General features: G+C 41.5%; 1 protein-coding gene across 3 annotated transcripts in view; it reads left to right on the top strand.

Moving 5' to 3' along the window:
* The window catches only part of LOC126173031 (RAB6A-GEF complex partner protein 2), an 80,184-nt gene that overhangs the window by 27,421 nt on the left and 39,757 nt on the right, over positions 1 to 13,006 (top strand). Inside the window, exons 3-4 of one of the 3 annotated variants that reach the window (XM_049920927.1) lie at positions 8,779 to 8,886; positions 8,963 to 9,112. In XM_049920927.1, coding sequence (XP_049776884.1) covers positions 8,779 to 8,886; positions 8,963 to 9,112 — 258 coding nt within the window. Of the gene's footprint in view, positions 1 to 8,760; positions 8,887 to 8,962; positions 9,113 to 13,006 lie in introns of all 3 variants that reach the window. The other 2 variants (XM_049920924.1, XM_049920926.1) reach the window with 2 other exon arrangements.

Below are 13,006 nucleotides of genomic sequence, written 5' to 3'. Positions count from 1 at the left end.
GAGTTGTCCATTTGCTCCGGAGCGTCCACCAGGGTCTGAGGGATCATCAGGTTGCCACGAGTGCCTTCATCTTAGCCTTCGAGGGTGACACATTACCCAAGAACGTCAAGGTGATGGTCTACCACTGTGACGTAAAGCCATTTTATCCCTCCCCCCCGATGTGGTGCTGTAAGTGCTGGAAGTTCAGCCTTATGTCTTCCCGCTATACTTACAGCATCACCTTTCGGGATTGTGGATGTCCTTCACATCCCAATCCTCCCTGTGCCCCGCCTCCCATCTGTGTCAACTGCAGAGAGCACCATTCATCTTGCTCACCAGACTGCAGGATTCTCCAGAAATAAAATAAAATAATGGAATACAAGCCCATGGACCGACTGACCTACACTGAGGCTAAGAGAAAATATGAGAGGCTACATCCTGTGTATATGACATCAATCTACGCCACTGCTATGACAACGGTTCCACCATCTTCCATTCCGCATGTACAGTTGGCTCTCAGAGCCGTCAGACTCCACTTGCCCCTTTGATGGTTGGAGGCACTTCCCTCTGTGTTGCTCCTGCACAACCTAAATCAGGAGCAACACCTGCCCAACCATCGGGGATGTCAGTCCCCAATACTCAGCTGGAGAAGCGTAAGTCTTCTTCAGCTCCTCTCACCAGGAAGGGATCCCTTGGGTCACTCCCTTCCCAAGTTCCTACCAGTGACAAAGCTGACCGCCGCCAGTGGCTGAAGCAACCACAGGTAGCTGGTCGTAGGGCTTCACAGTCCTCCTCAGTCCCTGTGACTGAAGCAGTAAAGTGCTCCCAGCTGGACAAACCTAAGGAGCAGTGAGAGAAACCTAAAAAGAAAAAGACCCCCAAGAACCAAGGCACTGTGGTGGCATCCACACCACCACTACCTACAAGCTCTGCGTCTGAGGATGAGGTGGAGATTCTGGCGTCCGCTGAGGACCTAGATCTTACTGGGCCCTCAGACACAATGGATGTCGATCGCACAGGTACTCATCAGGTGGCAGCAGCTGATCCTGAGGCACAGACTGCCTCATTGAGTGTTTCATGCCTTCCCAGTCTCATGATCACGTAATCCTCCAGTGGAATTGTGGAGGTTTTTTCCACCACCTGGCTGAGCTACGGCAACTGTTAAGCTTTACACCTGCTTTCTTCATTGCCCTGCAGAAAACCTGGTTCCCGGCATTGCCGCCCCCTGCCCTCCATGGCTATAAGAGATATTACAGGAACCATAGTGACTATAATAGTGTGTCAGGTGGAGTTTGCATCTATGTCCTGAAATCGGTATGTAGTGAACCTGTGCCCCTTCAAACCCCTCTTGAAGCTGTGTCTGTCAGGATAAGGAAGATGCAGGAAATAACTGTCTGCAATGTATATCTTCCTCCAGATGGTGCAATGCCCCTGAACGTATTGGCTGCACTGATTGATCAACTCCCTAAACCTTTCCTACTTTTGGGAGATTTTTAACAAGCATAATCCCTTGTGGGTTGGCACCATGCTTCCTGGCCAAGGTAGGGAGGTCGAAAATTTACTATCACAACTCGACCTCTGTCTCTTAAATATAGTTGCTCCCACACATTTCAGTGTGGCACGTGGCACATATTCAGCCATTGATCTCTCGGATTGCAGTCCTGGCCTTCTCCCATCTGTCCACTGGAGAGCACATGACGACCTGTGTGGGAGTGACCACTTCCCTAGAGCAACTAAAAGTCTTTAAGCGGCTCTGTGCCCGCATTCACCAGCTTATAAAATGGCGGAAACAGGAGTGTTGGGAGAGGTATGTGTCGACCAGTGGGCGCCATACGTCACCTTCCCAAGTCTGGACAAAGATCAGATGTCTTTTTGGGTATCAGACCCCCAACAGGTGTCCCTGGCATGTTATCTTTATTTTATTTTATTTACACATCAAGTTCCGTAGGACCAGATTGAGGAGCAAATCTCTGAGGTCATGGAATCTATCAGTACATGAAATTAAAACATAAAAGTAATAACAGATAAAAATAAATGTTTATGAACCCAAAAAAAGTCACTCCATAAGTTTAAGTGAACACAATCAACAGTAAAATAAGAATCAGCTTAATTTTTCAAGGAACTCCTCAACAGAACAGAAGGAGTGACCCATGAGGAAACTCTTCAGTTTCGATTTGAAAGCACGTGGATTACTGCTAAGAGTTTTCGAATTTTAGTGGTAGCTTATTGAAAATGGATGCAGCAGTATACTGCACACCTTTTTGCACAAGAGTTAAGGAAGTCCGATCCAAATGCAGGTTTGATTTCTGTTGAGTATTAACTGAGTGAAAGGTGCTTATTCTTGGGAATAAGCTAATATTGTTAACAAGAAATGGCAGTAAGGAATATACCGGGTGATCAAAAAGTCAGTATAAATATGAAAACTGAATAAATAATGGAATAATATAGATAGAGAGGTACAAATTGACACACATGCTTGGAATGACATGGGGTTTATTAGAAGCAAAAAAATACAAAAGTTCAAAAAATGTCCAACAGATGGCGCTTCATCTGATCAGAATAGCAATAATTAGCATAACAAAGTAAGACAAAGCAAAGATGATGTTCTTTACAGGAAGTGCTCAATATGTCCACCATCATTCCTCAACAATAGCTGTAGCTGAGGAATAATGTTGTGAACAGCACTGTAAAGCATGTCCGGAGTTATGGTAAGGCATTGGCGTTGGATGTTGTCTTTCAGCATCCCTAGAGATGTCGGTCGATCACGATACACTTGCAACTTCAGGTAACCCCAAAGCCAATAATCGCACGGACTGAGGTCTGGGGGCCTGGGAGGTCAAGCATGACGAAAGTGGCGGCTAAACACACGATCATCACCAAGTAACACGCGCAAGAGATCTTTCACGCATCTAGCAATATGGAGTGGAGTGCCAAACTGCGTAAACATCGTACGTTCCAGCAGGTGTTTATCAGCCAGGCTGGGGATGAAGCGATTCTGTAACATATCGGCGTACCTCTCACCCGTCACGGTAGCAATTACAAAACCAGAATCACGCATTTCCTCGAAGAAAAAAGGCCCAATAATGATAGATGTGGTAAATCCAACCCATACCATGACTTCATCGTCGTGCAATGGAGTTTCCACGACAGTTCTAGGATTTTTGGTAGCCCAAATTCTGCAGTTGTGGGCGTTGACAGACCCTCGGAGCATGAAATGAGCTTTGTCGGTCCACAACATGTTACTCAACCAATCATCATCTTCTGCCATCCTTTGAAACACCCACACCGCAAATGCCCTCTGCTTCATTAAATCGCCATGATGCCGATGGATTTTGTACGGATAGCATCTGAGGGTACGCCTAAGTGCCAACTAAACATTAGTGTATGGAATGCCGGTGCGGCGTGCGACTGCACTTCCCCATGCATAGACAAACCCACTACAGTCTCCATTTCTTCCTGAACTGTCTCAGCAGCATTACACTTCGTGCTTGGTCGGCCGCTATGGGGTCTATCGTCTAAACAACCCGTAGCTTCGAACTTTGAAATCATTCTCGCCACAGCTGCATTTGTCAACTGACCTTTACCCGTTCGAATCCCCTTCCTATGGCGATAGGGTCGTAATGCTGAACTAGCACGTTCCCCATTCTGATAATACAGCTTCACTAAAAGCGCCTTTTCAGGTAATGTCAACATGCTGCGACTGCTGGCGCATCTGATTCTCTCTCTCATTACAGCTCCTTTTATACATGATTGTCATGCGCAGTTACTGACGTTTTGCTGTTCAGCACCATCTGTCTGACATTTTGTGAACTTTTTTTCCCTAATAAAACCCCATGTCATTCCAAGCATGTGTGTCAATTTTTACCTCTCTATCTACATTATTCTGTGGTTTATTAAGTTTTCAAATTTATACTGACTTTTTGATCATCCGGTGTATATTGAGAGGCCAGTGTCAAAATACCCAGAGTTGTGAACAGGGGTGAACAAGAGGTTCGTGAACTTACACCACTTATTGCCTAAACCGCTCATTTTGGAGCCAAAAATATCCTTTTACAATGGGAAGAGTTACCCCAAAATATAATACCATACGACATAAGCGAATGAAAATAAGCAAAGTAGACCAATTTTCGTGTCAAACTATCACTCACTTCTGATACTGTTCGAATAGTAAAAATGGTAGTATTAAGTCTTTGAACAAGATCGTGAATGTGGGCTTTCCACGACAGCTTACTATCTATCTGAACACCTAGGAATTTGAACTGTTCAGTTTCATTAATCATATGCCCATTCTGTGAAATTGAAACGTCAGGTTTTGTTGAATTGTGTGTTATAAACTGAAAAAACTGAGTCTTAATGTGATTTAGCATTAGTTTATTTTCTACAAGCCATGAACTTAAGTCCTGTAGTGCACTTTTTGAAACTGAGCCAATGTTGCACACAACATCCTTTACTACCAAGCTAGTCTCATCAGCAAACAGAAATATTTTAGAGTTACCCATAATACTAGAGGGCATATCATTTATATAAATAAGGAACAGGAGAGGCCCCAACACTAATCCCTGGGGCACCCCTCACCCCCCCCCCCCCCCCCCTTTTGACAGTACCCCACTCAGACCCCACATCACAGCCATTATCAACATTGTGAATAACTACCTTTTGCTGCCTGTTGCTAAAGTAAGAGGTGAACCAGTTGTGAGCTACTCCCCATATTCCGTAATGGTCCAACTTCTGGAGCAATATTTTGTGATCAACACAATCAAATGTCTTAGTTAAATCAAAAAATATGCCAAGCATTCTAAACCTTTTGTTTAGCCCATCCAGTACCTCACAGAGAAATGAGAATATAGCATTTACAGTTGTTAAACAACTTCTAAAGCCGAACTGTACATTTGATAGCAGTTGTTAAATGACTTCTAAAGCTGAACTGTACATTTGATAGCAAATCGTGTGATATGAAATGATCAATTATCCTTACACACAGCCTTTTCAATAACTTTCGCAAACACTGATGGCATCGAAATAGGTCTAAAATTATCTACATTATCCCTTTCAACCTTTTTATAAAGTGGATTTACTACTGAGTACTTTGATTGCCCAGGAAACTGACCATTCCTAAAGGAAAACTTACAAATATGGCTAAATACTGGGCTAACATGTACAGCACAGCACTTTAATATTCTGCTAGACACTCCATCATAACCATGAAAGTCCTTAGTCTTCAGTGATTTTATTATTGACTCAATCTCCCTCTTGTTGTCTGTATCACAGAGGAGTATTTCAGGCACCAGTCTCAGAAAGGCATTTGCCAAGAAAGTTATATGATTTCCTGAAGAAACTAATTTTTTATTTAATTCACCAGCAATGCTCAGAAAATGATTGTTAAATACTGTACATATATCTGATTTATCAGTAACGAAAATATTTTTACTACAAACTGACTTTATATTGCCGACCTTGTGCTGCTGACCAGGCACTTCCTTCACAACTGACCATATGGTTTTAATTTTATCCTGTGATAAGCTATTGTACTTGCTTACCACATACTCTTTGCCTTCCTAATAATGTTTTTAAGCACCTTACAAAACTGTTTGTAATGGGCTACTGTAGCTTGATTGTGACTACTTCTAACATTTTGATGTAATTCCCACTTTGTTCTACAAGATATCCTTATACCACTAGTCAGCCACCCGGGCTGCCTATTAATGCTAGCACCCCGTTTAGAATGTTCTAATGGAAAGCAACTCTCAAAGAGCATGAGAAATGTGTTAAGGAAAGCATTGTATTTATCATCTATGTTACCAACACTATAAACATCCAGCCACTATTGTTCCTTGATGAGGTTTAAAAAACTCTCTATTGCTGTTAGATTAACTTTCCTAAATAGTTTGTAATTAAATATGACATTGGTTTGAGTACAAAAGCCTTTTGGTGTTGAAATTTGTGCATCATGGTCTGAAAGGCCATTCACACTTTTACTAACAGAATGCCCATCTAGAAATGAAGAATGAATAAAAATATTGTCTATGGCTGTGCTACTATACCCCTGCATCCTAGATGGAAAAACACACACACACACACACACACACACACACACACACACACAGTCTGCATCAGCTCATATGAATTTAGGAGATCTACCAACATCCTTTTTCTTGCACCATCATATACAAAATTAATATTGAAGTCACCGCATATAACTAATTTCTGGTACTTCCTACAAAGTGAATCAAGAACCCTCTCTAGCTTGAGCAGAAATGCTCTGATGTCAGAGTTAGAGGACCTATAAACAACGACAATTATAAGTGTAGTTTCAGTAAATTCAACTGCCCCTGCACAACATTCAAATATCTGTTCAGTGCAGTGTCGTTATACATCTATGGACTCAAATAGAATACTGTTTTTTATGAACATAGCCATTCCCCCACCTTGCAAGGAACTCCTTGAGAAACAGCCAGCTAATCTGTATCCTGGTAAAGGAAGCCTCTGAATTGTCAAATTATTTAAGTGGTGCTCTGATATACCAGTAATTTCAGAGTAAACATCTGTAAGCAGTTCACTAACTTTATCTATAATACCTCTTATATTTTGATGAAATATGCTAATTCCTTCTCTACTTGGAAACATTACATCCTTGGAAAGTGAGCCCTTAGTTAAAGGGACTTCCTTTAAGCAGATATACCTATCAGCTGACTTCAGTCTAAAAAAGGTGCAGCTCTAACACCAACTACTACAGGAATTTTTCCATGAGTGACTCCACCACCACCACGACCACCACCACCACCAGCCACTACACTGTCACTTATAAGCTTAGCCAGCCTCCCCTTCCCACACCTATTGAGATGCATGCCATGTCTAGTGAAACCCAATCTACTGATAGACCCAAATGGCACCACTGAGATGTGACCCATCCCCTCTGCTATCAGGGCCCTCCCCAGCCCCATGTTAAAACGCCAAACAGCCGCATTAAGGTGAGGCCGATCATGACGCTGAAACAGCTGCACGAAAAGCAAATTAGTACCACCAGTTTGAGTAGCTATCTTTACCGGGTCATCACCTACATCATATTCCCTGTCCCTATCAAGACTGTTCCCTGCTCCACCCACTATCACTACCTTATCCTCCTTCGTAAAATTCCTACATAACTCCCCTATGCTGTGAGTCACTTGGTGAATACCTCCTCTTCCTAGCTGCCTTCTTGCCAACTGCCAGTTCCCATTCCCCACCACCCTTCACCCTCCTCAACCTATCTAGTTCGTCCTTGGCGCATTGTAAAATCTCCACTTGTGATAACAGTCTGATTGGGGAACTTATGTACAAGTGAACTGAGGTTTTCTCTAAAGTTTTTGGTTACATCAGGGGTTGAGTCTGATGAGCAATAGAAGGATGCAATTACCATTTTATGTGCACCACTGATACTGAGTCTTGCCCTAACAAACTCACATGCAGCTTCAATTTCTATCTCGGTGGATATTAGTTTCTTGTCTGTTGCTACAAATAAACCACATCCATTTCCCATTAGCCTATCCGTTTGATAAATACTTAAATTTTCCTCCTAAATTGCTTTGCTGTTAATTTCAGATTTCAACCAGCTTTCTGTATCTAGTATAATGTGACCTTCACTGCCTCCCAGAATTGCTTCAAACTCTTGACACTTTGTTGTAAATGCTTCAGCAGTTAACTACTAGGCTTTTAATACTCTCACCTGTGGGAGTCATTTCTTCCAATCTTAAAGTGATACTTCTGTTTGTGTGCCTGTTGATGACTCAGCACTTTCACTATTCAGTTTGTGTCTCATTTAATCCTGTATATCTTTGTTTTGGGGGAAATATTTGTATATGAATTTAATTGATTACTAGTCCATTTAAATTGTACCATCAAAATGCAAATACTGTACTTTAGTTTTGAAGTCACTTTCCTTTTATTTGCAAATATTTCTCTAGTTTGAAGTATCCATTTAGACTGGAAACATCTTAGTACCATGACATGTGTGATTGTCCTTCTAAAAATACGTCCGTTCAGCAACCTTGTATAGATCACTGCCCCATCCCTACCAGATAGCAATGGCCCTCCGGATCCAACCCATCAAACAGCAAAAAGAATTTAGCAGCGTTGATGCTCTGTCTTGTGCCACAAACTGTCTCTTGTCAACAAAACAGAAATACAGCAGGAGTCATGCTGAGCACTACAGAAGGTGGCTCTGTATGTAGAAATATTTCATAGTGAACATAGTTAAGAATATATACATAAAGAATGCAGTCTGTTATGACCATTACATAGCAATGTAGTTGAAAGTACCAAAGAATATTTATTGTGAAAACAAGTATTCATGAAACCAAAACAAATTTCTGTAAGGCAAATATGACTAGAGATGTAGAGGAGTCAAATGCAAAAAGAGGGAATGGAGATTATTTTGGTGGGGGGAGGGCACAACAACAATATAATTATGTAATAAAACCCAAAGTATATGTTTTTCATGAAATGACAAAAATATTCCAATCAAGAGTCTTTTGATCTATGTCCAAAAAATTACACTTCCTAGCTCTTCATGCTAACTAATTTCTCTTTTTGTTTTTTGTGTATTTAATGCCAGTTATTATGTAGACATGAGTTAAACTCCCCCCCCCCCCACCACACACACACACACACACACACACACACACACACACACACACACACCATAACTTAGCTTTTTTCAGCTCGTAAAGTGTTTCAAAAGATGTGATGTATAAATTTACCATGTTTCCATTGTCTGTAATCAAAAATTTGTGTGATTGTTGGTAGTAGATGGGTTGTTTCCAGCCACCTCGTTTGCACCATGCCGGGGAGAGACAGGTCACATAGTTCTTTCTACAAAACCAAAAATTTTGTTCTGTGACCTGCGCCTTGCATCTGGAGAAAGCAAATCTTGTAAGTATAGTATTTAACATGCCAATGCTTAGGAGTTTCTCTCATTGAACCTACAAAAGTTACTCTTTCCTTTCAGATTTATACAGTGAAGTACTACCTAATGAAGCACCACCTTCATATCGTGGACAAGCTGTGAAATACTCTTATAAAATAACTATTGGAATGCAGAGGGTAAACAGCCCTATAAAACTACTGAGAGTTCCTCTTCGAGTTTTGGTAGTTAATGGTAAGTTGATACAGAAATGTGAGTGTGGTTTGAAGATCTTGTGATTTAACTGGTAAATATCAGAATTTTGTCAGCCAGTGCCAATTTCTGTGATGTAAATAATGCAAAATTAGTTATTATGTGAACATTTATCTGCAGGTATTGAAATTAAACTACTTTTATGTACACTTATGTTCAGAAAAAAGAACACCTTGAACACTTAGATATAGGATGTTCATATTCACAGGATGTACACATTAGTATGTTCTGCAGAAATGATAGTATTTGAACCATGTCGGCCCACAAGTTCAGGGTCAACATCGATATCATGGTGCAATACCACCTACTGTTAAAATGTGCCTGTGGCTCTCCTTGTTGCTGTAGACCAAAGGTAGTTAGATCAGTGTGACTTGAACAGACATGCACAGTACCTCACAGTCATTTGCACAAATCATATCATCAAATCAATGAGTTTGGAAGAGGGTGTATTATTGGCATGAGAGAATGTGGTGCATCCATCTGGGAAACTGCTGCTCATGTGGGATGAAGTGTTTCAGCAGCGCAAAGGGTGTCTGCTGAATGGTTCACAAAAGGCTGGAGAACATGACACGATGGGTCAGCTCGCACCACGCGAACTGTCCCCCGAGAAGATCAGCAGCTCGAATGGCACTGCAAGAGAGATCTCCATCCTCCTCGGCTCTGACACAACAGTGGAACAGTGCAACATATTGTACACTATCAGGGATAACAGTCCGCCTCCACTTATTACAGCACAAGTTACCTGTGTGTCATCCATTTCTCCACCTACCTTTGACGAATGTGCAGAAACATGCTAGACAGCAATGGTGTATAGGATGTCTCTGGGGACAGGTGGTGTTTTCAGATGAATCCAGATTCTCTTTGTTTGAAAATTATGGCGGGATTTTGGTTCACCACAGATGGAGCGGCATCACAATCACTACATTCACACAAGACATACAGCACCAACTCGAGGCCTTATGGGGCAGGATGCTATTGGGTACAATCGCAAATCACAGTTGGTTTCATGTTAAGTGCACTGCAACCAGTGTGACCTATGAGAAAGACATCCCGTGACCCGTGGCCATACCCTTTCTGCAACACCACTACAGACATCATTTTTCAGCAAAACAGTGCACAACCACATGTTGCTGCATGAACACATGTCTTCTGGTGTCACAGGATGTCAGTTTTCTGCCCTGCCCCACCAGACTTGTCACCAATTGAGAATGTGTGCTGTGACCCAATGCCAGCCACCACAGATGAACATTGGAACCAGGTGAACACAGCACGGATGGCTATACCACAGGATGACATTCGCACCTTTCACGCATTGATGCCATCCTGCATGGAACAAGTTTTCAAGGCCTGTGGGAGACCCTGTGCATACTAGGCTACAGGATACATGCTGAATTGAGGTGACTGAAATGTTAATCATATCTGCAAAACATACTAATGTACATTATTTCCTATGAATATGAATGTGTTATCTCTAGTCATTCAAAGTGTTCTGTTTTTTTCTGAACATGAGTGTAGTAGAATGGACACAGTAAAAACAAACACATAACGAAGACACTGAACAGTGGGTAGAGATATAAAAAAGTTTTAGAGATATAAAAAAGTTTTACATAACACACACACACACACACACACACACACACACACACACACACACAGAGAGAGAGAGAGAGAGAGAGAGAGAGAGAGAGAGAGAGAGAGGGGGGGGAGGAGATCCTACCCATATGGGGTAAACAGGACTGGTGAATGAAAGAATAGGAGAGCAAGAGAAACATTCCTCTACAATTATGCCTCCTAAACATCTTTGTGTGTGTAGATATACGGTCTACCACCAGCATGGCAAGCTTTTCCTGGAATAATATTTCTATTCTGCTCCCTTTCTATGTATCACAGTCCCTAAGCTTCACAGTATCCCTTCAGTTTGTGTCTTTGTGTTCACCCCACCTGCTCCGTCCAAAATGCTCACTTACCCAAGAGTTAGTGAATGTCATTACTAATGTGATTACTTATGTTCCAGCCCACATCTTGCATTTTAGTATCAGCTGTTTTTTACAGAAAAAATGTATTTCAGGGAAAGCAAACATGGAAACAGTAGAAATATGTGGTGAGTGTACAGAAGTGTGTTCAGGTTCAGAGGGAGATCTGACTTGGACGGTCCGGGCTGTAGGCATCAGAAGGAGTTTTTAAATAAAAGAGTTAGTTTAATGTTGACTCATTGTATTCGGTAGATGGAATACATACGGGCATGCCCAGGTTAGCATTTGAGGCCATCAACCAGCCAGTGGTGTCATGAAAAGATGTTACTTTTCTTGTCGGAATAAAGAGTGAGAAATAAGGAGAGTAGGAGAAGGATCATGTCATAACTAGCTGAAAACCACTTGTGCCAGAGAGTGAGGCCAGTCTGCTTGTGGATTTGACAGTTGTAAGCCAATAAGGTACAGCAGATACCTAACCCAGCCTTGTAGGTTTGCACAGGGACCAGAAAATGCAGCATCTGTTTTTGGCAAAATTCACATCAATTTCATACAAAATTCGCTATTTTCTCTGTAAATGATTAGATGCACAAATTTAAATGGTGTCACGCTACATGAATGAACACAAACAAATTGTTAGTTCTTTGAAGTTGGCTGTTAAAAAAAGTTTTGATCGGGCACTTAACCATTTTTCTTCCGAAATGGCATTTGTTTTCTTTGTTTGGCTGTATGTAAGCTTTCAAAAATGATTGTTCTGTTCAAAAGGAGCAGCATTTTCCTGCCAGTGAAGTGAATGCATCTCCGATATAAGGTGTTTCCAGATATAATTTGTCTTTTCTCACCCAATATGAAGATCCAAAAATCTGCTGACTACTAATTTCCTGTTTTCATGAGTATCCATAGAACTATGACCCATGCTTGACAATGTTACAGATAGAATTGACAAGGAACTTAGCACAGTAGTAGAACTGAGCATACAGCAACTTGATTTTAAAGTTATGGGGAGAATTTCAGTGCCATTGAAAAACATTACAAATTTTGTTTTGCAATTGCTGTAGTGCAAAGGCCGGGCACAGCAGGCTATTGTTGCGGATGACCACAAGTGTAAGCATATGAGAATTTTGACCGCCACAGGGGAAGGAGCAGTATGGGGAAACAAATCCCACCTTCATTTTGCTGGGGGCCAGCCTAGAGCAGTACTGACACAATGCCACATGGATCGCAGTTTTCTTCTGGTGATGTAAGAGCCATAATCGAAATCCGTGATGGACCGGGATTAATTGCTTCATGTATTTCAAAATAAGAAAAGAAAACAAGTAATGTACTACACAAAGTATTTGGGGATGGCTACCCCTCAATTGTTAGTTGAAGTCAGCAGAGTATTGTCAGTGACATAGTTCAGGCCCGACCTCTAGTGGTAATTAGTCAGAGTTAAGGGAATAGTCATGGGGTACTGGAATTCAGTAGTAGGAAAAGGAAGAGAAGTTAAAAGTAGTAGGGGAATATGGACTGGGGGTAAGGAATGGAACAGGAAGCCACCTAGTAGAATTTTGCAAAGAGTGTAACTTTATAACATGTGGTTTAAGAGTCATGAAAATAGGTTATATATATGTGGAAGAGGCCTGGAGACATTGGAAGGTTTCACATAGATTATATAATGGTAAGACAGAAATTTAGGAACTAGGTTTTAAACTGTAAGACATTTTCAGGAGCAGATGTGGACTCTGACCACAATTTATTGGTTATAAACTGTAGACTAAAACTGAAGAAACTGCAAAAACGTAGGAGTTTAAGGAGATGGGCCCTGGATAATCCAAAAGAACCAGAGGCTGTAGAGAATTTCAGAGAGAGCATTAGGAAACAATTGACAAGAACAGGGGAAAGACACACAGTAGAAGAAGAATGG

This window comes from Schistocerca cancellata, chromosome 1 (genome assembly GCF_023864275.1).
Source record: "Schistocerca cancellata isolate TAMUIC-IGC-003103 chromosome 1, iqSchCanc2.1, whole genome shotgun sequence".
Taxonomy (NCBI): Eukaryota; Metazoa; Arthropoda; class Insecta; order Orthoptera; family Acrididae; genus Schistocerca; species Schistocerca cancellata.
Note: the sequence above shows the minus strand (reverse complement) of the source record. Positions and strands in the feature narration are given on the sequence as shown.